This window comes from the organism of the source record quoted next, unplaced genomic scaffold (genome assembly GCF_019419815.1).
Source record: "Pyrus x bretschneideri cultivar Hongxiangsu unplaced genomic scaffold, Pyrus_bretschneideri_v1 Contig43, whole genome shotgun sequence".
Classification (NCBI taxonomy): Eukaryota; Viridiplantae; Streptophyta; class Magnoliopsida; order Rosales; family Rosaceae; genus Pyrus; species Pyrus x bretschneideri.
In genome coordinates, this window is record NW_025999757.1 from 706,676 (window position 1) to 732,243 (window position 25,568).

The following is a 25,568-nucleotide window of genomic DNA, read 5'->3' on the forward strand; positions in this document are numbered from 1 at the left end:
ACATTAAAATAAAACAAAAAAAATTATTTAGGATTTTGGCTATAAATCATGTAGGATTTTGCCTTTTCTTTTGAAACTAGAAAATTATTTTTTTGTTAAAACAGTATATGTAATTTTTAACATCTCCCTTAGATATATTCTTAGGCCACCTTTTCAGCTTTAAATGGAAACAAATTAAAGAAAAATGAACAAGGAATAATAGGCCATTTATTTATTTACCATATTATCCAATGTTTATCCGATATTCAGTTTTATTTTTTCAATTTCTAATTTGTCCAGGTCAAAATTTCTTTAATTCAATCTTATTTTATCGGACATAGAAAATATAGCAAAAATATTTCCAAAACTAAAGTAAAGGACATTTTTGCTCTGGATTTTTTGCCCTCTTCGGCTATTTTGGGCTATAAATAACATCTACCCCCACACTCGTTTTCCTTGCCCTAACAAGTCGCACATTTTCCTCAAAATCCCCGCCGCTGTTTTCAATTTTTATTTTCTTGTGAAACTAACTGGTAATTCCTTATAATATTTTATTGTTTTTCAACATTTTGTTTGTTCATCGAGTTAGAGAAGTGTGTAAATTATAGAGAGTTTAAAGAGAGTAATTTTTAAAGTGATATGTTTCTAGGATTTCTAGCTATGTCTTTGTTTTCGCTTAAAGTTTTGGTGTTGTGGTTTTTTATCTTTTGAATGACCAAGTGTTGATATTTGATACTTAAAAAAAAACAAGCCACGTTTTGATCATTTTGGTTTTTGAGTTGCATGCTTTGATCTTCTAGAAAAATGGCTAAGTAACCGCAAAAATTTAAACATTGAAAATCAACTAAAATTCTTTTAGTTTCACTCAATTTCCCTCTCCTTTTTTCTCATAGAAACGATTTATATTTTGATTGAAACGATTTATAATTTACACTCGATTTCTATCTCTTTTTATCTTATTTAATTGAATTGATATATATTTGAAACGGTTTTTTCGAACTTTGGTTTGGCTTTAATTAATGAAAAATGTTATTGGCACTCTAAAAATCTAATTCTACACTCCTCACAAGTGTATTTTTCTTTCTAAATATAGAAAGTTTGAAGTGTAGAATGAGAAATTTGGAGTGCCAATAACAATTCCCTAATTAATTAGATGTGTTGATATTTGAATGCTTAAAAAAGACAAAGCCAAACTCTTCCAAATGATAACTTTTTGATTGTGTCCCTGGTGGATTCAGACTTCAAAGTCTAGATGTTGGGAAAGATATAAGTTTTTTGAGTTCAATACATAAATCTTTTTCTCCCAACTGGATCCTGCTTTATGATTTCTATCTTCTACAAGTTGAGTAAACTGGGGGGCCTGAATTTATTGTCTAGTTCATGTGAAATTATTTTTTAATTCAGTTCTTTGTTACTTTGGAGTTAGTTAGGGTTTCGGTTTTATATGGTTTTTCATGTGTAAAGGTTAAATGAAAGAATGAAAGATTTGAATTAATTAGCATCTTGGCCTCTTTTATCTGGTTTCTTTTGTTTTATTTATTTTTATTTTCTCTGTCTTTCTTCTCATGGCCTCTTTTGTTGCAGTTGCTGACAGATTTTGGAGGTTTAGGGTGATTGCAGGTTTTTGTACAAATGGCAGCTCAAAGGCCAGGAACGAGTGAAATTCCATCAGGTTCGCACGCATTTCCCATGACCGAGATACCTAATAACCAGGCAGCAGGGTTACCTGCAGCAGCAACGGCAAGAAAGTCGACTGAAGTTGCATCGGGGTATCAGGTCCCGAATAAACAGGCTGCATCGCTTGGAATGGCCCCACCGCCGCCCAGGGGTGGATCGAATGTTGCTAGCACTTCAGGCACAAAAAAGAGGGGAAGGCCAAGGAAGTATGGCTCCGACGGGACAGTGCCAGCGGCAAAGAGATCATACTCGCCAAGAGTGCCGACTTCATCACTTGCCCCATCAGAGCACAATCAGGATAAGACACCAACATCCGAACCAATTGGTGGGTATCTTCTAACCATTTTAGTATTCACTCATTTGCATTTATAGCATTTGCAGTTAAAGGGGGAGGGCCAGGGGTGGATATCTAATGCTGCTAGCACTTCAGGCACAAAAAAGAAGGGAAAGCCAAGGAAGTATGGCCCCGACGGGACAGCGCCAGCGGCAAAAAGATCATACTCGCCAAGAGTGCCGACTTCATCACGTGCCCCATCAGAGCACAATCAGGATAAGACACCAACATCCGAACCAATTGGTGGGTATCTTCTAACCATTTTAGTGTTCACTCATTTGCAGTTAGGGTTTGAGAATGATATGTGTTATGTAACAAAATAAGGTATAATAAATGTGCTGCGAGTTCGATCTATAGGAAAATTTTGATGGTGTCAGTTCGGTTTTGGTCAGTATTAATAGTTTGTTTCTGTTTATTTTTTAGTGGTAACGCTTTCAGACTTAAAAGATTATGGGTTAATACTCTTGGATTTCTCTACTTGATACTAATTAAGAATAAGTTAAAGTTAAGAGTTAAGTAAAGTTTGTCGTTATTTCCTTTCCATTCTTAGGTGTAACGTCACATGATTAGCGAGATAGAGAAGAGGTTATACGGTTGAATTTCTCGTGCGCAAGTACTCTAAGGTGATAGAATTGAATAAAACATTAGATATTAACTAGGTACCATAACTTTGAAAGTGGACGCCCATCCTTACTTTCTTATTAGGCTTTTAGATTATAATTAGAGTTGTGAGAAGTTTCTATTAGAATACAGCAGGTTTTCATCGAGCCTACGAGTCTTATATTTTACAAAAACTCTGAGGTTTAGCAGCTAATCATGTTTTGTATAATTACTATACAACATATACTCGTAAGTCCTATCAGCGTTTACTCATTATACGCCCTTCTCTCTATCTATACCGCCCGCCTTCACCTCAGCCTGCCGACTGATCATTCAGTCCCCGCTATAAAGCGAAATCTTTATTTAGCTTCCTTTTTGTATCTGGTCCTTTCTTTTTGAATTTCTTTTCCAGAAAAGAAAAAATTAGTACGAAGATCTTCTTTCCCGGTCTTATCGCCATTCCATTTCTTCTTTTCTCTCATTTCTCTCACAATGATCCCCATCAATCTAAACTCATAACCTCATCAAACTTTAGTTGTTATATTGATCCACTTACCTCAAACGTCAAATCTAAACCCCTCCTCAATGCTCCTACTCAACCCTTTTGGCCGTCATTCAGCTAGATTTAACCCCTTCACCCGTCATTAAGCTAGGGTTATTCCTTTCATCCTTTATCTAGGGTTGGCAACTTGAGTTCACTCCTATAATAGTTAACCCTAACCTGATAATTTAAAGTATCCTTGTCGTGTTCGGGTTTGTGTCAGAAAAGAAAGAAATTTATGTTCACTCTTGGTTCTCTCTCACATGTCGTTCGGATTCATCATCCTCCCTCTTGGTTTCTGTCACATACTCGGAAGGTACAAACTGTTTCTTTTGACTACAAAGATTTGGTTTTAAGGAAAGAATTAGACAAAGACAGATTAAAATTATGGTTGAGTATCAATGGGAAGCTGGTACAGATGGGGGAGGAATCGAATGAATCCATATATCATATCTGGCTAATATTCATAGATTGCTTGGAACTATAGGTTTCATTGTTGATCAGTCCATTCTCTTTTTTTATTTTTATTTCAAATCAGTCTTTCCATTTTCCATTTTTGTTTGGTTTGTCATGAAATCTGTGTAGAGACGATTGTTTTTTACATTGTGCAGTTTAGGCTCTCTTTATTTATTTATAGGCTTCATTTCTTATTTGACCTTTAGTACTGTAGTTTACGAAGTAGGTTCACTTTTTATTCAAGTATACATGTTTATTGTGCAGAACCTTAAAATCGAAGGGGTTCATCTCTGTGGAAAATTTGATGCCGTATATTTCCATTTTCTCTTGTTGAACTATCACCTTGAGTGCTTCTATTCAGGATTAAGAGAGTGATTATAGAATGTGTGTTTATTTCAAAGGATTCTTGTGCTCACCACCTATCATGAAAAGTAGCTTTCATTATATTTACTGCAAACGTTATGCGCTGAATATTGAAATTAGATTTTTAAAGAGTACGGTAGACTAACCCTTCTATATTGTTAAGAGTACCGTAGACTAGCCCTTCTATATTGTTATTTTGCAGGGAGGAACTGGAGTTCAGTCATTACTCAATGCAACAGTTTTATGCCCCATATGATCACTATCAGTCCTGATGAGGTAAATTAAAGCATCATTTACTGAGTGAAGTTTCTTCCTGACTTGTACTTAGTTTTGGTTAGCTGTCTGCCCTTGATATGAAATTCACCTTGGTTGTTACATAAAAATTTACAGAATGTAGAAAAGTATCATAAGGATTAGGAACAAATGTGAGGAAAAGTTTATTGCATTATCAGAAACTTCCAATGGCTTTACTTAAATTGATGATAGTCGTAACAGTGCTTCAGTATCCTAATCTAAATAAAAAGAAGCTTCTTATGAAAAACGTTAAAAATACTACTCCTATTATATATAGAAAACAATTTTGTTATGATATATTTTACAATGTAACTTCTTCTGTGTGTTTGGTCAATATGCAACTCTATTTATTTATTTATTTTTTTTTTTTTTTTTGTTGCTTGATATGTAATGGAGCTTTTCACTTTGTTTCCTTTTTGTTTTTTTGGTTTAAGGATGTTGCATGGAAGATTGCAGAAGCTGCTCAACAAAGACGTCGAGGCATTGTCATTATGTCTGCAAATGGAATGCTCAAAAAAGTTGCAGTGATTGATCCGGCTCATGACGACGGTGTCGTAAGACACGAGGTCTGCCATACTCATTCCATTTCGAGATATAATATACACATACATATATAGGATCAAGAGCCAAATATTTTGACAAATATCTTTACACTCCATATTAGCTCTTGGATCTTTTTACATCTAATGGTCCTCAATAAAACTAATATGACTCAAAATAAACTACTAAATGATGTGGTAATGACATGGAAATAAAAAGATATTATTCAATTAAAACATTTTAAGGAACCTTATCAGGTTAGGAAAACGTAAACTTCCCAGCCTCCATCTTCCTCTAAACCCCTAGGCCATTGTTAACTAAGATGACAAGAACTCAATCACCCATGGTGGATTATCAATCTTGATCACTCCGTACAACCTAATCGACCCTTTCACCATCTTCTTCCTTCTCTCTCCTCCCTTGAATCATCCTCAGTATCAATATTGTATTTTCATGGGTTGTCTGAAATTGCAAGTCATGGGAAGCAAGCAATACAAAGTGGCTGAAGAAAAAGAGGGGATTAAAAGATAGAATCAGAGAACTCTTGTCCCATTATTAAAGAATTCCATTTTTTTTTTTTTCAATCAGTGAAGATGCCCCGATGATGCTTCTAAGCCCAGAAACTGAGTCTTGATATCGGAAATAAAATTGAATCTTCATAGAGAAAGATGCAGTTTTGAAACCCTAAATTAACTTACATTAAATTCTTAAGCATGTTGTGTTCACGATTACAGGTAGCTAGGGTTTTTTCTTTTTTAAAATTTATTTTTAATTTTTCAGATTTTATGTTGTTTCAGTTTTATTTTCATCATTAATATTAGTTAAAATCCACATAAGTATTCATGTCATTTAATGAATAAATAAGAACTCTTGGATGTTATAAAATCTAAAGGCTACAAAGAAGTGTAAAAATATTTGTCCCTTGATCTTATATATGAGTCTGTGACCTTGGTTTGAGAATGAAAATTGAAATTTCTTGTAGGGTCAATTTAAAATAATTCAAATGTCTGGGACGTTTATGATACATGACAAGGAAGGAACTAGGCGTGGTGCCATGACTGTTCATTTGGCAGATTTTGATGGTCGTGTTTTACTGGGAGCTGTAGGAGGAGCTCTGATAGCTGCCACTCCTGTGCAGGTGAGGCTTTTCTTTCTCTTGTTTTTTCTGGGACGCGTGTGATATATTTTTATTTGTTTGCATGTGTTTCTACCGCTAATGTCTGCGTATGGTAACGTGCTTTTCGTAAAGTGCTTTGGCTATCCAGATACCCTAAAACGAATACGTTTCATTTCTTCTATGAACATACCACCAGGTCTTCATAGGGAGCTTCACCGCAGGACCGCAAAAAATAACACCAAAGGCTGAGAAGCCCGACCAAGAACCAAATGTGGAGGAGCCCGGGGCAGAACCAAACGTGAAGACGCCCGAGCCAGAACCAAATGTTGAGACGCCCAGGCCAGAACCAAATGTGGAGACGCTCGGGCTTGAACCAAATATTGGGACGCCCATGCCAGAGCCAAATGTAGGGCCAAACGTTGAGATGCCCAGGCCAGAACCAAATGCTGGCGTCGCACCTTTTGAAGATAACCAACTTTTTTATCCTCCAAATCCAAACTTCGGATATTCCTTACCTTCCCAAGGAGAAGATTCGGGACAGTGGTGGAATAATCCATTCGACTCGCTAGACGATCTCAATGTTTCCGATTTTCAGTAGTGATTGAACCAGCTGTTTCACAACAAACAATCATCTTATTCTTAATGTTGGTGATTTTTGTTTTTTTCTGAATGGGTTCATTTTGTATACAACAATTAAAATAAATACTGCTTCATGATTCTTCTGCCTTAAGAACGTTGTGAACATAACTTAACATATGTGATTGTGTAAGTCCTAATTAGATTGGGTTTTAGATTATCCATTATTCTAGTGATTTTTTCCTGTTAGAATACTTTTTCCTCATAGTTTACTATAAATACAGTACTGGCATAGGGAGAATCAAATCACACAATTCCTAAGCATTCTACAAATTTTCTCTCTTGCCGCACCCTCTCCCTACCCTTTAGAAAATTGGTCATAACACGATCAATACGCTTCTACAATGCACTACGGAATATGAAGGGGAAGTATACTAATGAGTCCATATTATACCATATATTTTACCCTAATCTTAGTATTAATATATCGGTTATTTTAGTAGAATTTTGATACTTTGTATTATATTTTCAATGTAGGACATTCGACTTCCTCTGAAGCAAAATGTGATCAAATGGATGAATTTTGGAGCAATTCCAATTGGAAGATGTTCGTGTGCCTTTCAAGATGATTGTATCAAAATTCCAGACTTTTCTACCAAGCTGTTTGACCATGGCGACGAAATAAAGATCCAACGCACAGCTTTCCCATAGATGTTTTTAGACGTTTTGGGTATTTTGGAGGTCAAGATGGCATATTTTGAGGAAGATTCCTTCTAAGATTTGTAGGGGACGTCTTCAGCTTTCAAAAGAGAACTTTTAGGACCAAATCGGAATTGATTTGATCAGTCAAAAGTATGATTTTCTGAGAACTCCGAATTCTAGTTCAAATAGGAAACCTTTTATTTTATGTTTTATCATTTAATTATGTTTCTTAGTTTTCTTCTAGGACCCTTTCAAGGTAGGATTTTATTTTGTAGTAGTATAAATAAGGCTTTTTAGCCATTAGGTTAGAGAGTGGAGAACGCAATACTTTGGCTTTAGAGAGCCTCGATGATTCAAGTTTATTTTCAAGGTGTTTTCTATCTATGTTCTTAATAATATTTTGTTTTATGGTTGTTAGTAACTAGTTTCGTTTGCTAGGGCGAAGCCACGAGCCTTAGCAAGAATATGTAGGTTCTTTTCAATTTACTTCTGATATTATGCATGCAGGTTTTGAATTGTTAATAACTGTGCTTTAAACTATCTATTTGTCTTAATGATTGGTCACCATTAGGATATTTAGAAAAGTAATTTGATACAATTTTGGTGGAGGGCTGTCCCTGAAATTGGCGCTAGCTTCTTATGGTTAATATGTGTAACTTCTTAGGATAGATGACACATCTTATGGGTTGTATGGTTTTTCAAAAGGTTTTCACAAAACTTAATGAGTCTTGCATGTTCACATTCGATATGGACGCCACAGACGAGTTGCATGTTAGATACACGTTCTATGTTGGAGGTTCCAAGTAGGGCATACTTTAGGAAAACCTAACCTTCAAAATATGCATGTGTAATTCATAAGGAATTAGAAGAACTACCTAGGATTGTTAGGGTGACGGCTGAATCCTAGGTTTTACAAATTGACTTTCTTTAAATTGTTCTCTAGTTAATTTCTTTAATTGTTTTATTTTAAAATTCGTTTATATTATATTAAATTTTGGAATCAACATTTTCAAAACTTTGTTTTCAATAATTAATTAAGAGTTGGTTTTAAACATAAATTATTCATTCAATCCCTATGAAAAACGACCTTGCTTGAGCCGCTATACTACGACAACCTTGTACTCTTGCAAGTATTTTTAAGGATTTTTATCCCTACTTTTGCAGTTGGTAAAATCCCTATCATACACAAATATAAATATACATATGTACACACACACACACACACACACACACACGCACACACATACATACATATATATATATATATATATATATATATATCAAACCATCATGAAATAGGTTTAAGATCAAATAAAGGCCATGCCCAATGCATAATTAGCAGGTGAAAAGTAAAGGATTGGAGTGTGTAAAAACATGACATATGTATACTAGCAGTAGCAGCTTACTAGGTTGAGCTTTGTTTCACCCTTGTTGCTAGAAACTTATTTGTGTAAGTAACTAGAGGGCTCAACACTGAAGCACAAGATGGCTGGTTCAGACTCTAAATAAGTTATAATACATAAAGTACATATTATCAAATCAGATATTGTCAAATCAAATTCATATAAGCAATGAATCATATTAAGATGAATACAACAATAACACATATCAGCAATATCACACACAATATCAAATATTATGCATATAGTCATGTACAAAATCATGGTAACCTCTTGATCATCATAAAAAATATAGATAATCAGTACTAATATTTCATACACCAGCAGTTGCTAGAAACTCAAACATATATATGGAAATGTTGTATACCTAACACATGCGGTGAATATGAAACAATCGATATAATAGACAAGAGAACATCCCGTTCCAAAAAAAAAAAAAAAAAAAAAGTCAAGAAAACATTGTCTTATAGATTCTCCGAGTATTTTTTTTGATATGGTTTGTCGTGGATTCAAATCAATTGTTTGACCAAGAAAAGGAAAATTCTAATTATATTTCTCATAGAGCTATATGTGTCTGCAGGCCTGATGGGCGGAAGGTTAATTGGCAATTAATATAAACCTTAATTAACTCTTAAGTCATCCATAATTATTTATGAAATAATTAATTAATGATATCTTTGCTCAAAAGTCCTACTCTTGATCATCCATCCTCCTTTATAGACCACCAAACACTCAACAGAGAGCTTTGGTTTATCTGAATATTATATACCACCATCATTCCCCAAAAGCAAGGAAGCTGGGAAATTTCTCTGTAATATAACAAAAGCTAAGCGCTATTGGCAAACGCGTAATTTTATGTTTAGCGAATGCCATGTGGACATGCATACAAATTCATAGAATTTTTATACAGTAATCAATATAAGTAATGCATTTTATATATAACGTCCAGGAGTGGACTTTTGGCATAGTTTCCCACCAGGAAACGTCTTCGCCGTGCATTATTTAATGGTGGCCTTCTGAACTGGGCTATAAAAAGAACCCTCTAAATATTTTTCTACATGAAAATTTAGGGCAAACAAAGAACATCACTAACCTTGGTCATAGAAAGGCATATATGAAGGCAGTTTCAGCACCAGCAGTACTTGTTTTCTTTCTTTTGTGTCTAGCAATCCCTCTTATCCTTTTGATTTCCTTCTCAATGTCTGTTTCGGTTTCACAACACCACAACTTTCTTCTTTCCACCTACGAATCTATCGTGGTGGCAAAATCGAATCGTGTAGCTGTGTTCTTCATGTTTAATGTCATCTTTATCACAATTGTGCTAGGGAGTTTCAGGCCATCCAAAGAAGAGCTTGAATGGTATGAAGTGAAAAATGATTCAAAAGAAGAAGAACCAAAGGTTGAAGACTATTATTGTGACTATAGTAGTGATTATGAGGAGGGCAGTGAGTATTATGGTTCCGATGGTTATGATGAAGACGAAGATGATGATAGTAGTGACGACGATAGTGAAAGTGAAGAATTTTTTGCTGAAGAAAAAGATAGTGACTTGGAGAGGAGAACTGAGGATTTCATAGCCAAAGTCACAAGGAAATGGAGAGAGGAGTTGCTTTATGATCATATGTTTATGGCTTCGATAGAGTCACAATCATCCAGCTCTAGCTAGCTCTAATATTTCTTCAATGCTAGTTCAATGTGAAAAACTTCAACTTATTTTCTCACCAGGTAAAAGAAAAGAAAAAAGAAAAAACCTAAAATCGTTTTTGTTGTTAGGTTTTCTCATCTTTTGTTTTTCTAACCCCTTCAATTTTTCTTTTCTTTTTTTTTTTTTTTTTTTTTTTTTTGCTTTAGATGTTGAAGTAATTGGGGTTCAATAAGTCTCTTGATAGTTCTGTTTTTTTGAAGGACACTGTTGGGATTCAGTTGGTGATGTAATATATGATATGATTATATGAATGATGTAAACATAGTTGCTGTGTAATATTATAATAATGTTGAAGAATAACAATTGTTGGACTATTTCTTGGAATTCAAGTTTTCATTTTGGAATATAATTATGAAATAATTAATTAAGTCGTCAGACCATCTAGGTGTGAGCGGATCTTTATGATCTCAGCACCAGTTAATTAGGGAACAAAGAAAACGAATACAGTTTAAATATTTCCCACTGAGAATATCTACCCCAAAGTCCTAGGAAAAGGCATTTACTTTTATTTTTAATTATCTTATTAAAACTTTAATCAAGGAAACAAACCTTTGAAGTCTTGAAGTAATCAGTATTATTAAGGATATGCTATGGCACCTTATTAGAGTTCATGTAGGAAGATATGTAGCATGCAGGAAATGCCATTTTCTCTCAAATTCTATATGATTATCGTAAAGTAAACAAAGACCTACTTTACTGATTCTTTGCATATATGGTTATTTAAAATCCAATTCCAATGTATTCACCTAGTTGTTCAAATCCATTAAATCTAATTGTTGTGGGAAACCTGTCTAGTTGTCCATCTAGTATACAATTCCCAGCATTTGATGGTATTGGTTCTAAATTTTAAAAGGGTAGTAATTTTGTACAATTCAAAAGGAATTTATTTTTTATTGATATTTTCTTGTCACTAATTTACCACGTGACAAACGTTAACTGAACAAATAACGAGTGGAGCCATTGAGACCAAATCCTGATTGCGATAAAACTTATATTCTGTGTTTCCGCTGTTTTGTACAAACCAAACCACATAATCAATGAGATGTCAATAAATACAAGTATCTCTGTATTCACGTTACTTTGAGGCTGATAAAGTCCAATATATTAGGCTGAAATTACATGCCTGTCTTGGTCAAAACACCATTTGTTGCCCTTAAATGTAGAAACTTAGCAAAGATATGTTGAAATGTTCCACATCGGTTGTATCTCTGAGAAAATAAGAGTTTAAATACCTTAATCTCACTCCACCTAACACTGAGGCCTTTTGTGATAAAACTTCACACTTGTCGAATTGTGCAAGTGGTAATTAACAAGTTAGGGACAATATCGATGTTGTTAGAAGTGGTAATTAACAAGTTAGGGACAATATCGATGTTGTTAGAAGTGGTCCCTTGGCCCGTCTCTTTGATCATTCCATATAGTATCAAAGCCATGGAGTAGGACCGTACTGCTATGTGATGGGTGGGTCCCTTTGGCCCCGCGTGTAGGTTGAATCCCTTTGGCTCCACGTGATTGCCGACGTGTGGATCTTCCACATGTGACCAACTAATTGGGTTCCACGTGAGGGAGCGTGTTGAAATGTCTTACTTCAATTATATGTATGAGAAAAGAAGAGTTTAAGTATTCTAACCCCCGCTCTACCTAACACCAAGACCTTTTGTTATAAAACCCCACACCTATCGAACTGTGCAAAAGATAATTAACAAGTACAAGTTTGTTGGAAGTGACGTACTAAAAGAGGCTTGCTTACCCAACAAAGTCCTCCTACAAACACAATACAATATTGATGAAACTTCATAACCACCAGAATTCCAGATTCAATTAGTTGGCAACTACAGGGATAATTATGATCTCAATTAAGGTTTATTAGAATGTAATTAACTATAAGAAAGTAACTAATCAAAGAAACTCTCATCACGTGACAATGATATATTATCCGGGACACCTAAGAATCTCCCCTTCACTAGGGATTGAAAAAGTATTATGCTGTGGATTTTGAATACCCGTGAGAAAGATAAACAAAATAGTTTTTGCTGCATTTTGTAACTCTGGGACAAAGTCTTGTTATCAACGCGCGTAAATTCTTCCGTGTGGTTGCCGTGTCCGGCAACAGGGACTGACCTGTTCAGATTAGGCACAGGGTCTTCTGCAATCCCAGAGCCAAAGGCATGCAGATGTGGACGCGGATAAGTTAAGTCTCCTTAGCATTTCTCGTTAGTCTAATGCGAAAATAAACAGTAATTGGCTCAAGTCAACTGCGGAATTCCTTGCTCCACCCAATCACACGTCTTCTTTTTCTCTTTCCTCCAAACAAACTTATTGAATTCTTATTGTATTAAATGGGATTAAGTACGAATAACCACCAATTTTTTATGAGTGATTTCAAAGTCTGAACCTTTGTAAACATTTTTTTAATCAACGGTATCATCTATACTAAAAATATGAGAAGTGGGCTTAGTCTTATAATAGACTAGCAATAATGCAGTTCAAATTCGCTTTTGACAAGAATCGAACTGAAAACCTCTCACTTATAAGTGAAGAGGAATACTCTTAGACCATAATACTAGGTGACAACCTTTGTAAACATTTTTAAAAAAACTACCTAACGTTGTTTCCCCAATTGAAGTTGTTGACCCAATTGAAGTTGTTTTCTTAATTGGAGTTGATTTCTCAATTGGAGAAAAATTCATAACTAGATTCCAATTAGGATTAGTATTCCTTATTGAAGAAGACCTTTATTATGTCTATACGTATAAAGGGGCTAGTGCACTAGTTTTGAAGTGGAGCAAAACAATTAAGTTATATACTACTCAAGGAGTTAGAGTGAGAAAATATTGTAAGGGCAAAGGGTTTGCATGAGAAAAGAAAATAGATAAAGAGTGTATTTCTTGTTCTTGTTCTTTCAGGTTTTTCGTTAAGTCTTGATCCTAGACGCTTGTCAAGATTATCCGTTGCAATTATTATTGATATAGTGAAAGGTTGTTGTTGCCCAATGAACGTAGGCACATATAGCCGGACTACATTAATTCTTGGTGTTGTTTGTCTTAGTTTTTTATTTTTGAATTCCAACTTTCTTTGTTTTTCCCATGCTTAAACACTATAATCACAGTAAAATGGAAATTATAATCATTTTAATTCTTGAAACATAGGAGTAGAAACTAGTTCACTTCTAATCATTATCATGTATTTACCAAATCTTTAGGGGGAAGAGAATCATAGCTGACTATGTAACGGCATCGTTTGGTGCGAGTACTGGATTCCAATGGATCGGGCTTTCCCATGGGCGCTCAGAAATTAGAGTCCAGGGGTTTCATCATTATCATCACGCTTAAGATCATCAAGAACGACAATGATGATAAAGTTTATGTGACACAAGATGAGTTCCGACGATTGGGGTATATCTATACTGTATATCTCGCCGATGGGGATACATCAACAGTGGATGTCACAAGCGATTTGAAATGCATCCACAACTGTAGCGACGGAGGCGCCTGCCAAGCCGACGGACAGAGGCGAGGTGTCCCAGTGAGACGTTTCTCCATACATAAAAAATATATACACACATAGGGTCTCCTTCTCTAATTCCAGGGCTGGAACAAAGGATTCAGTAATTTCTCCGTTTAGGATGATTATATTTCACTCTACTTGCATAATTAAGGAAATCTGCACAGATGATCGGCATCAGCCATAGAAAAATGAGTACGAAATGGATTCGAAAATTCAACGGTAAATTCACACCTGTTTTGTGAGCGTTTATACAAATTTTGAGCATGGTCTCCCCGGACCTTTACGCTATAAATATGCATGCATGGAGCCTTACTAAACAACCACATTAACAGTGATAGAAGGGGCCTGCGCGCTGCTAAACCGTCCATAAGTCAATACATATGATCCACTAAACTCGAAAAACAAGTCGAAACGGCAAAAACATCTGGAAGTGCAGCAAGTCAGAAAATATTGTTCACAGAAAAGCTACTTGCTTTCTAGATGTGAAATTAGCAGGCTCTAATTCATCAGTAAAACTCGATACAAACTTCCATTGGAAAGCGCAAAGGGAGCGGTGGTACAATTAGAAAACAAAACGAAAAAATTACGGACCCTAGGTTTCACCTGCAACGAATCATCCTAAGGGTTGAAAACTGAAGGCTACACCGACCTATGCATACATGGTACAACAAGGTTTAACAAATGAAAGAATTGCTGATACAACACACTATTTACATTTATATTCCCTTTTCTTCCTTGACAGCCTCCAAAGCTTCTAATTCAGCCATCATCCGAGAGTATTCTTCATCAAGCTCTTTTATTGCACTTCTGAGCTGCGTCGCCTGCACAATTAACAATAGTTAAGGTTTAGATGATGGCGGGCGTAATGTACAACCTTTCAGTTTCACAACTAAGCAAGGTAAACTCTTAAGACCATCGAAAATAGTTGGATTGAGAAGTGCATCAAGAATCCTACTTCTCAAGCTTTGCATTTTTTCACAGTTGAGAACAACAAAAAGAAAATTAAGGACGCAAGTACAAAAACTAAATACTCGATTAAAGTAATTATTCAGTGTGATTTTCGTACCTTGAGATTAAGTTCTTCATTCCTCTTCTCATATTCCAAGCAGCTGACAAGGTGAAACAAACAGCTAAGAACCTTTAAAATATTCAGGAAGTAAACTCTCTTAATTTGCAAACAAAAAAAAATGATTGTTCAAGTAATGGAATCGGCATAATGAAAGACGTAATCATGTACTTACTCAGCTCGAAGCTTTTTGTTCTCTTGCATCAAATTTACAGCTTCTTGATCTTTCCGCTGGTCTCCAGTAGGACTCACCAGCTACAGAAAATAAAATTCATAAAAAAAATAAAAATAAAAAATAAAATCAGAGACTTAATATTTTCATTTGAATATCTTGAGTCCATAATCTAAAAAACAGGGCACACACGATGTCAACATGATTACACTGGCTAACATACATAACTCTTAGTAAAACACACAAAACCAACTTAACACAAATAACAATGAGTTTTACATTTATTTCTAGTTCTCCTATAGCCAATAGAAAATCAAAATAAATAAGCTGGCATATCCAACATACACTGACACACTTTTTTCCACAAGGATGGAAAAGTGACAATTTAAACAAGTTGCCACTGACCTGTACATTCCGACTCTTCTCGTTAACCACCTTGGCCACTTTAACATTTTTGACCGGTAGAATATCACCATGTTCCTTCCTCTTCATCCCTCCCACTACAACAAAAGGCACCATCACCAGTCAGTAAGATTAATCAAGAAAAACTGATCTCAACTCAAGCAGCTACCTTGTTCAGATCTGGTTTGGGAGTTGGGTATCGACTGTTCAGATCTTCCAAGTGCCGTCTTTTTACTACCAACAGCAGGGAAACTTTGACCCAATCTGACATGTTGTACACCACTAGGTGGCGCACGATTAGATGAAACCTGTTGGGTAATCTTAGGACCAGATGAAACCTGTGACACAAGTTTCTTCTTTACCTGATACCCAATTAACCCACAATGATAATCCCTGCCAAAGTTCAATACAATGCATCAGGAAAATAGCAGCCACCATTTTTTTTTTTTCAAAAGACACTTTGCAAAGAAACAGTAATGCAGTATAGGCTCATGTATGAATGATGCAGGTTAATGTCCCATGTCAGTGCGTTGTTGGATTTTACATGTAGTTGAAGCATCCAGTGGCCATACCAGTACCAGTTTCATGTAAAATTGACATGGATGAGGGCTACATATATGGGTCCCCATGTGAGTTCTAATACAAGCCAGCTGATCATTCTATATTAATATTACAAACAGACAAACAGCTTCATGACTGAAATAAATCAATTGCAAGTTTTGTATCAAGCTCATCACAATGATACATAAAAGTAAAGGAAAACAATCAAATTTATTCGGTTGTGCAAAGTTACACATTTTACACAAAAGGGAAGAGACATGAGTAAAATGAAGCTTTTTGCTATCATCGAATTTCTAAGACCCAAACCAAAGATAAAAAATAAAGACGATTACTATTGGAAAATAGACTACCAGTATTCCCACGTCATCTCCTTTAAGCGAACTTCAAGTTTCTGAAAAAGATTAGTTTTCTCAAAATCTTGCTTGTTGTGACTTGGCTCAACAAAATTTGCTTCCAGAACACCTAAAGAGTAGCCAATGAAATATTAGCCTGTAATGACAGACGCACAAAAAGAAAAAGAGCCCAATAAAAAGAGTGATTTAGCAGGTTGTTACCAACCACCCCCCGACCCCTACTGTCTGAATAGCTCACAACCTGCCAATAGGGCTGCAAAAGAAGAGAATGGGAAATTATAAAGACAGTTGAAAAACAAATTCATTGAATAGAGGCTTTTAGGCTTTTACATATGTGGAATAGACTATGTATGCATTTCAAAAAGTTTTCACATTTTTTTTTTCAGAAGCACACCCCTTTCCATTAAGCAACATTATACCAAAACATAAACCAAAGACCTATACATGCTCCGGTTAGAAGATGCAACTATGAGACAGAGGTACAAGGCAAAAGGAGTAGAGGAAGACCTAGGAAGACTTGGAAAGAGACTCTAAGAAAAGACTTGGAGTACTTGGAGCTAACTGAAGAGGTGCAAACCGAGTGCAGTAATGTTCTAGGATTCATATAGCCAACCCCACTTAGTGGGATAAGGCTTTGTTGTTGTTGTTGTTGTATACTAAAACATAAACCAGTTCCCCAGGGCAAGACATACATTCTTAAGACTGTCTTGATCTTACAATCTTTGCGACAGAAAATTTGTGTTCTCCCACAGGCAGTAAGTTACATGTAGTGACAATATAAATGACCAACTAGAAACATTCAAGGAGAGAGTGAGGGAGGCATATGTGTATGTGAGTGCAGGAGTAAAGATAGTGGGAACATAAATTGAAAATAGTTCCTCAAAATTACATTGATAGCCAACACCGCCAGCAGAAAGTACAATTTCTGAAGTTAGCTGTATTAGATGGTTTTGTGATACACATAATCCTACAGTGTATGCATGCATTTCTCTGCATGTGTGCCGGTATGAACATTCTTGTACTGGTCCAAAAATAAACTATAGCGTGTAGAACAAAATAAATATTCTCCTCAAAATTAATTGATAGCAAGCAGCATCAGCAGAATGTCAAATCAGCAAGGAAAACAAACCAGTATTAGACGATTTTTGTGATACACATTGAAACCATGGAAACTGACATGTGGAGCTTCTTTAAGAAATCCAATAGTCGTAATAACTTGACCCTGCATGAAGAATCCACTACAAAGTTAAGGAAACAGCAAACAGATGGGAATAATTCAAAAGGTAAATAACAACTCGATTTTTCCTGATGGAAAATATTCATTTAGCAGTAAAACCACAATTAGAAATGTTTAAAAATTCAGTATAACCTCCACAGAACCTCCACTTTGAGGTTTATACAAGATAAATTCTGGAAACTTTAGATCATTTGCAATGTTATGATGCTCAACAACTCGTCCGCGAAGTACTATGTGAAAGGTTTGTGGTATCCGCAAGTACAAGATGGACAAGTATACCTGTGAAGCATAAGGAAACTATCAAATTCTGCTAAAACACATTTTTGTATATATAATCAATTACGCATATGCTACAAAAGTATTACACGGAGAGAAAAACGGAAACGGTTTGCAATGTGCTCTTCATTTACTGTCTTAAATTTAGTGTCAACTTTTTTGGTATCCCCACTAATGCGAATGTCCTGCAACACAAGTCACAGAAAGCCATCTCAACAGATGAGGACAAATTACATTTCAGAAGAAACTAGAAAAGCACATGATATGAAAGAATTGTCAACCTCAGGATCTGTATCAAAGTCTAGCTCCAGATTCCCATCATCACTGAACCACAAATTATAGACAATAACTTTTGTACCACGAGCTCCAATGTCATTAAACTGCCATCTCAAGAGCAAATGAAAATAGATCAAACTCAGATGAACACACGTATCAGCAAAGCTTGACATAAAGAACTATGAAAGCCATCCAAATAGCATGAAACACCAATGGAATTTAGTAGTGATACCACCTGTTCACTTAGAGTAGGTGAAATTGCCCATATTTCCAGTAGATTTCAAATAAGAGTAACCTTAAATTAATGCGTATGCATACCATATTCAGACCTAAGTTGCACAATACAAGTACGTGGGATATACAATATCTGGTCTTGAAGGGGGACTATACAATATGACACAATGCAGAAAGTCTCCAAAGACTAGGATATGAATAAGGAAATGCAATTGCAATAACACATAATACATTACATATTTTTTGAAAAACAGGTTAAATAACAATCAAATCTATTAATCCCTTGTTCATGCATCAAGTTCTTTCTTTTTCATGGTCTGGCGCTAAGCAGGTGAGTTCTTCTTGCTTTAAGGTTTTTTTACCCTTCTGTTCTATCCCTAGCCCCTATTTTCTTTGTTTTGTTTTGACAAATCCACAATAAATATAGAAAGAAAGGAATGGCTTCGTTGTTAAGGCTTAGATTAACTTTCAAAATCAGATGACCTCCAAACTATACACCAATCGATCAATAGTAATATCTAATCATATTACAAATATACAGAAAGATAAGGAAAAAAAAAACTCCTTAAGTGCAATCTTGTGAGTACAGATCTGAGTGGCTGGTTGCCCACACTTGCAGGATCTCATGAATCTTATACACATAATACATCACATACAGAAAAATAAAAAATAAAATAAATAAAAAATAAAAAATAAAAAAACGTATTTTATGAATCACCTGCTTTAGAAGATCAGCCTCAGTTGAATATGGGGACCATTGTAGCAGCATGGAAAGATTAGACATAAAATGTTCCCTCCCATGCATAACTTCTAATTTATTAGTTAATGTGTTGAATTCATAATCCACCTGCAAAGGACATGAGCTGTTACTCAAGGATACTATATCTAGGAGTAAATTAATTGAGGGATTGGCATAAATGACAAGCAGTGTTTCAACAGCCCGCGTAACCAAAAACAACAAAACAATTGAGATCTAGTGCATAAGCTCCATCGTCAAATATTCAGTTCATGTTGCAAGTACATTAAAAGGGCATTGCAACAGACATCATACATAAACCGAAGACCTATATGACAATAAACAACAGTTTGCATTCTGTTTTATTTCTATCACACGGATTATATAACAGGAGGATAAGCACTCAGACACAATCAGATCCCAAGCAACAAAACTCACCATCGGTACTACTATTCTGTCATGGCCTGTTCGCGCCAAGAATGTGTAAGAGAGGAGACCAATGCTTTGAGTCAATGTCCTGTCCAACGAAATAGGGAAACAACCATATCAACTTAACACAAAAGTATAAACTTTAAAGCTGGATTAACATATACGTTGGTGGTTCACTTTAACAAAAACTACTCAAACAAGTCCAGCAGCAAAGCAAAAAAAACAAAGATTAAATTAACAAACAGCACAGCAGAATAACCAGGAAAAGGATTGTCATAAGGATTTCCTATACCACATTCAGAGCTCATCAGTTACATTTAGAAATGCAATTAATACATATGGTGGCGATGGTGGTTCATTTTAACAAAAACTACTCAAACAAGTCCAGCAGCAAAGCGTAAAAACAAAGATTAAATTAACATACAGCACAGCAGAATAACCAGGACACAAACATAAAGACATCCATGCAAATCAAAAAATTGTATGAACCAAGACATTTCCCAATTTCTTTACACTCAAATGAACTCATGGACTAAAAAAGTTCATCTATCACAAAAAAACAATGATCTTTGAATGTTTCAACAGTCATTTTACTGATCCTCCTAACATTGTCCTCTATCGCCCTGCCCTGCCCCCCCCCCCCCCCCCCCGGGGCAGGAAATATAAAAAGAGAAGAATCAGTACTAGTGCAGAAATTCCAGAAATATTCCTTTTCTCTTTAATATGCAATGGAAAGTACACATGTCCAAACACTTTCAGATCACCAAATATATGTTTCTGGGCCACTTATGAAAACACAAATAATATAACTATTGGGATAAAACCTTGTATCCTGGTGGCGACTGAAAACAATAACATCCGCGCCAAGTCTCATAGTACTAGTCTTGAAACCATTTCCATCTGGAAAGCTACAAGTCAACCAATAAATGCCAAAGGAGATAGTAAAACAGAATTTAGAGTGAATGGTAAAACTTATACATTGTCCAATGGCTGATTTTGACTTCTTATCTGAAAACCCAAAACTCATACAACGCCGCATGGCTTCAGGGTCCATCCCACTACCATCATCTAGATATAAAGTATCAAATTTTGGAACCAAAAGTCAGCTAAATACACTTGAATATTGAAGATTTTGACAAAGATAAAAATAAAAACTCCTGTGCATATAGACAATACCTTGAATTAACAATGCCGGACTTCCATCCCTTGGATTCAAGATTTTATCTACAATGACAAAAGTGGCCCCATTTTGTATCTATCCAAAATAACAACGAAAGAGAGTGGAATGAAAAGCATGATAAGATAGGTCAAACTAGGCAAAAACACAATAACATCAAGGGAAAATCCATAAAAAAAATAAACAAAACAAAAGTTGAGCAAATATCACGAACAGGAACCCATCGCCTGCTCAGAAACTTCAGAAAACTATGAAAGATCCTACTGAAATATTGAACTCCACCTAACATAATTGTCACGGAACTCCTCAAAGAAGCTATTATTCTCGACTACTGCTGGGAGGTAGAAACAGTAAAATATAAAGATTCATAACTTACCTCATCAACTACATTGTCAAGTAGTTCTGCAATGGCTGAAAACAGGGAGAAAGTAGTAAGATTGAATTCACTAATCACATACAGAAAGATGAGATGAAATGCGATTGAACATACCGCCAAACGCCCATTTATGCGAAGTGGCATTTGAATGAAGGAACATAGGATGGACATGTAGATAGTTTTTGCCATCTAAGGATTGTTATGTAAACATTATTAGTGAAATTCCGGACGTAATCAAGTTCAAAAACAACAAAAATATAACAGTAGATAGTAGGGTACTTTGAAATGCGACTTTAGAACCAACAGCGTCATTATAGCTCCCAGCTTTCCAAAACTGCCGGCAAAGCGGTGCCGGACTGAAAGTTGATGTAGAAGAGACGCCGGTATCATCCACCGGAGACTGCCTCTGGTCTAATATACTAGAGCTACTATGACAGGGACTTAAAGCATTTGAGCTCCTATTTTCTTCAGATTCCCGAATCCCATGCGGGTTTTTCGATATTTTATGCTTCGCTATTCGAGCTTTAGGCTTGTCTTTCCGCTGCAATTGTATTCCAATGAGACCTGGCTCCAACTTAACAGGTTTCACATCCACCTCCTCTCTCTCCCCAACTTCATCGTCACTAGATAAATCCACAACATCTATCACAGGCATCCTAAACACTAACAAAAATTAAACACGCATCCACACTGTAAGAACTTTGAAGAAGTATCAAACAATGCACCATAACATCAACAAGAAAGCAAGATATCAAAGATCAAGGACAAACCATTGACAATCAACGAACCGACTGCAGAATCGAGGGCTTCGGTAATGCCCAATTCTACAACCGAATCCGATACCGACTGAGTCGCTCGCCGACTTTTCGGTTCAAATCGGTTCCAAATCGGTTCCAAATCGGTTAGCTCCGACGATAAGGCGATGAATAGATCATCAAATTCGCTGTTATTGACGTCGATGACACTGTTCAAATCAAAGAGGAGAAGGAGTGATCTGTGACGTCAAAGGAGGTAATTGAAGAGGAGGAATGAGATGCGTTGGTTAGATTAGATTTTTTGTCAAACCCAGTTGCCAGATGAAGATTTGCAGAGAGATGGAAGGAGGAGGATGTAGAGGGATCAAACTGCAGCTAGGGTTTTGTTAAGGTTAAATTACGTTTTGCTCCTCAGCTTTGCGTTTAATTGCAACCTCACACATCTAAAATATTTCAATCGCATACCATTATGTTGAAAATACTGCTAGGTGAATGAATGCCGATAGTGATATTGATAACATTAGTAGATTTTTTAATGTCCACAAAAAGTGATATTGACTTGGGAAATGAAAGAGGATTGTATTGTCAAAAGATGCTTGTTGTAAATTTCAACATATAGTTAATACGTTTGTTTGGAGTTACTCTATAAAAAGAGCATTTCGTATGTTTTCCAGAAACATTACGAAAAAGAAAAGATCAATAACATCAGTATCCATCTCTCCTTCTTCTATTTGTCATCCCCTTGTGTTATAGTTACAATATAATATTTTATACCTGCTTCACTCATGTCACTAGTAAAGGTTATCTCTTTAACTTTCACCTATTTATAACACGTTATCAGCACGACTCACTAACCATTTCTCATTTCTCTTTGCCAAAAGAAAAAAAAACTGTTTCCTCTAAGGATTTTACTATTCTTCTTCTTCCTCTACCTCAACTGCTGGATATACCCTCGTGAAGAACTGTTTGCACTATGTCTGCTTCTAGTTCTCAACCTAACAGTTACTTATATCTTTAATTTTTTTTGTTTGGTGTAGCTCTTGATTACTAACCAAGTATTTATTTATGTTAATTTTACTGCAATCCAAAATGGTGTGGTACAATCACCCATCTTGAACTACAAATTTAATCTTATTGCAATTTAAGATGGTGCGTATCATTGCCTATCCTGGATTGCAGATCTAATTTTACTGCAAATTTTAGATGGAGTGATATAATCGCTCACCCCACCCTAGGGGTGGTTCGGTATGGGATCTCATACCGAAACCCTTGTCCCGATTCCCAAACCGAAATTTTTGGGAATCCCAAATTCAATACCAATCCCAAACCAAATTTTCGGGAATCCCGAAATAATTTTGGGATTTCGGGACAAATCGGGAATCCCGAAATGCTTTTGGGCTTTTGGACTAAAATTTGACATGTTATGTTTTTGGGCTAAAATTTGACATATTATGCTTTTAGGCCCAAATTGCCAATTTGTTATTTCTACTAATTTGTCCATTGCCCACTGCACAAATTTGATATAATTTCATAAATTAAGTTTCAATCTACCCACTACCCATTTCCATTTGTGCACAAAGTTTCAATAATAACAAAGTTTCAATCTGCCCACTACACATGCATCATGCATGCAATAAAAATAAATTAGGTACCAAACCCAAAAGCAAAAATAATAGTTACAAGCCAAGGTTTTAAAATAAATAAAGTAACAAACTCAAAAGGAAAAATAATAGTTACAAGCCAAGGTTTTAAAATAAATAAAGTAACAAACCCAAAATCAAAAAAATTAATTATGAGCCAAAGTTTCAATAATTAAGTTACAAACCAAAAGCTAAAAAGCAAAGCTTAAAGTCTATAAATATTGTTGGCCTCTTCGGCCCCTTCGTCCCCTTGATCTTGTTGATGCTTGTGGTTGCTCCCTTCTTGTTGGTACTTGTACTCTTCCCCTTGATGTTGATGGTTGAGCCCTTCCCCTTGCAATGGGTGGTCGTGGAGGTAGTGATTGATTTTGACGTTGTTGAACTTCAACTTGGAGTGGTCGAGGAGGTAGAGGTGGCATTTCATTTTCTTGTGTTGTATTCTCCTCACCTCCCAAATTAGCTTGCCTAAAACAATAAACCACAAATCATTTACATTGAATTATAGTCTAATAGATAATAAATACTAAGAAAATAAAAGAGGAAATTAAATTGTTTACTTACTTCTTTCTAAGCGTTCAAGCTCCTTGTAGAAATGGAATTCGTCAAGTGTAGGCTCCTTGTAGAAACAAAATTCTTTTCCTCTAAGCCAATCACTAGTACACACTAAAGCCTTAACCGTTTTAGGTGTTAAGGAAGTTCTAAAAAGATCAACAACTCTCCCACCAAGACTAAAAGCATTCTCACTAGCAACGGTGCTACTAGGAAGGGCCAAAACATCCTTAGCAACTTTACTAAGAGTTGGATATTGAACACAATTTCCTTTCCACCAATCCAAAAGATTGAAACCCTCATATGTTAGGCTTTGATGTGGATCATTGAAGTACATATCCACTTCATTGGCTATCTCATTTTGTTGTGCCTCCGCTCTCTTTCGTTGGATCTTCTTTGTCATCCTTGAAGCAACATCAATATCTACAATCACACCCCCCACATCATCTAATACAACACTTGATCGTTGCTCCACATTTGAGGTAGCACTACTACTAGTACTACTAGTACTACTACTACTAAGGACCACTCCCTCCTTGTATGCATTATACAACTCGGTTACATAGCCTTTAACCCTTACTTTCTCCTCCCTTATTTTGTCCCATCCATAGCCAAGCTCTTCTAGATTTGTCTCCAACATATCAAATTTGTACCTAGGGTCGAGTACTTGGGCTACAAAGAGAATAGGATTCACCTTTTCAATGTGACCCCAATATTTGTCAACCTTGAGCTTCATTGAGGTAGCCACACTTTGCAAAGTGGCATTAGCGGCGTTTAAAATTTGTTCTTGTATCTCCACTTGCAAGGCAATCACTGTGCTAAGTATTAAGTGTGACGTTGGAGTAAGGGTTGCACTCAATGTCAAGGTGGCATCATAAAACTTTTTAAGAAAATGAGCAAAACTCATCGACCTTTCCCAATCATCCACCTCCGGAGGACCCACCCGCTTGGTCTTTGTTGTCACCCCATCAACCTCTTTCGAGACCTCCTCTTTAAAGTAAGCAATAAAAGAGTTACACTCAAAGGCCATCTTAGAAAACACTTCTTTAAACTTGAAAGCACTATTAAGCATCTCATATGTAGCATTCCACCTTGTGACAACATCAAAAGGGATACTTGACATCCTATCAAATCTCAACAAGACACAATATTCCCTAAAAGACTCCAACCTTGCCGGGGATGAGTGTATAAACTTCACACAATTTCTTATGGCATCAATTTCACAACTAAGCTCCGTCATTCCATCCTTAACTATCAAATTGAGGATGTGACAAGCGCACCTCATGTGCAAGTGAGCCCCGTCAAGTAAAAGAGTACCATTTGACTTGAGTCTTCTTTTCATGTATGCAATGGCGGTGTCATTTGCACAAGCATTGTCAACGGTAATACTAAACACCTTGTCAATGCCCCAATCATTCAAGCAAACCTCTAGACATCTTCCAATATCATCACCCTTATGAGAAGTAACCTGGACAAAGTTTAGGATCCTCTTATGCAACCCCCAATTAGTGTCCAAAAAATGGGCCGTGATGACCATG

General features: G+C 36.0%; 2 protein-coding genes across 3 annotated transcripts; one reads left to right on the top strand and one right to left on the bottom strand.

The window, feature by feature from the left end:
• Nucleotides 1-1,611: 1,611 nt before the first annotated feature.
• Nucleotides 1,612-6,499, top strand: LOC103931795 (AT-hook motif nuclear-localized protein 2-like). Its single transcript, XM_009341324.2, has 5 exons — nt 1,612-1,981; nt 4,153-4,226; nt 4,679-4,810; nt 5,767-5,922; nt 6,098-6,499. Exons 1-5 carry the CDS (start codon nt 1,612-1,614, stop codon nt 6,497-6,499), a joined length of 1,134 nt encoding a protein of 377 aa, XP_009339599.2.
• Nucleotides 6,500-14,241: 7,742 nt separating this feature from the next.
• On the bottom strand, nt 14,242-22,258 carry LOC103931789 (protein MICRORCHIDIA 6). Of its 2 annotated transcripts, none has more exons than XM_009341318.3 (20): nt 21,857-22,258; nt 21,366-21,742; nt 21,201-21,275; nt 21,087-21,121; nt 20,710-20,788; nt 20,512-20,601; nt 20,358-20,433; nt 19,543-19,621; nt 19,087-19,215; nt 18,140-18,238; nt 17,948-18,043; nt 17,715-17,861; nt 17,475-17,567; nt 16,547-16,598; nt 16,343-16,454; nt 15,601-15,824; nt 15,435-15,529; nt 15,033-15,112; nt 14,858-14,900; nt 14,242-14,612 (listed from the first exon to the last, which is right to left on the bottom strand). In XM_009341318.3, the coding sequence occupies exons 2-20, from the start codon at nt 21,739-21,741 to the stop codon at nt 14,508-14,510; spliced, it is 2,085 nt and encodes a 694-aa protein (XP_009339593.2). In that variant the 5' UTR covers nt 21,742; nt 21,857-22,258; the 3' UTR covers nt 14,242-14,507. The 2 variants fall into 2 exon arrangements, with proteins under 2 accessions (XP_009339593.2, XP_009339592.2); XM_009341317.3 differs by having other exon boundaries at nt 21,366-21,749; nt 21,857-22,257.
• Between the last annotated feature and the right edge of the window lie 3,310 nt (nt 22,259-25,568).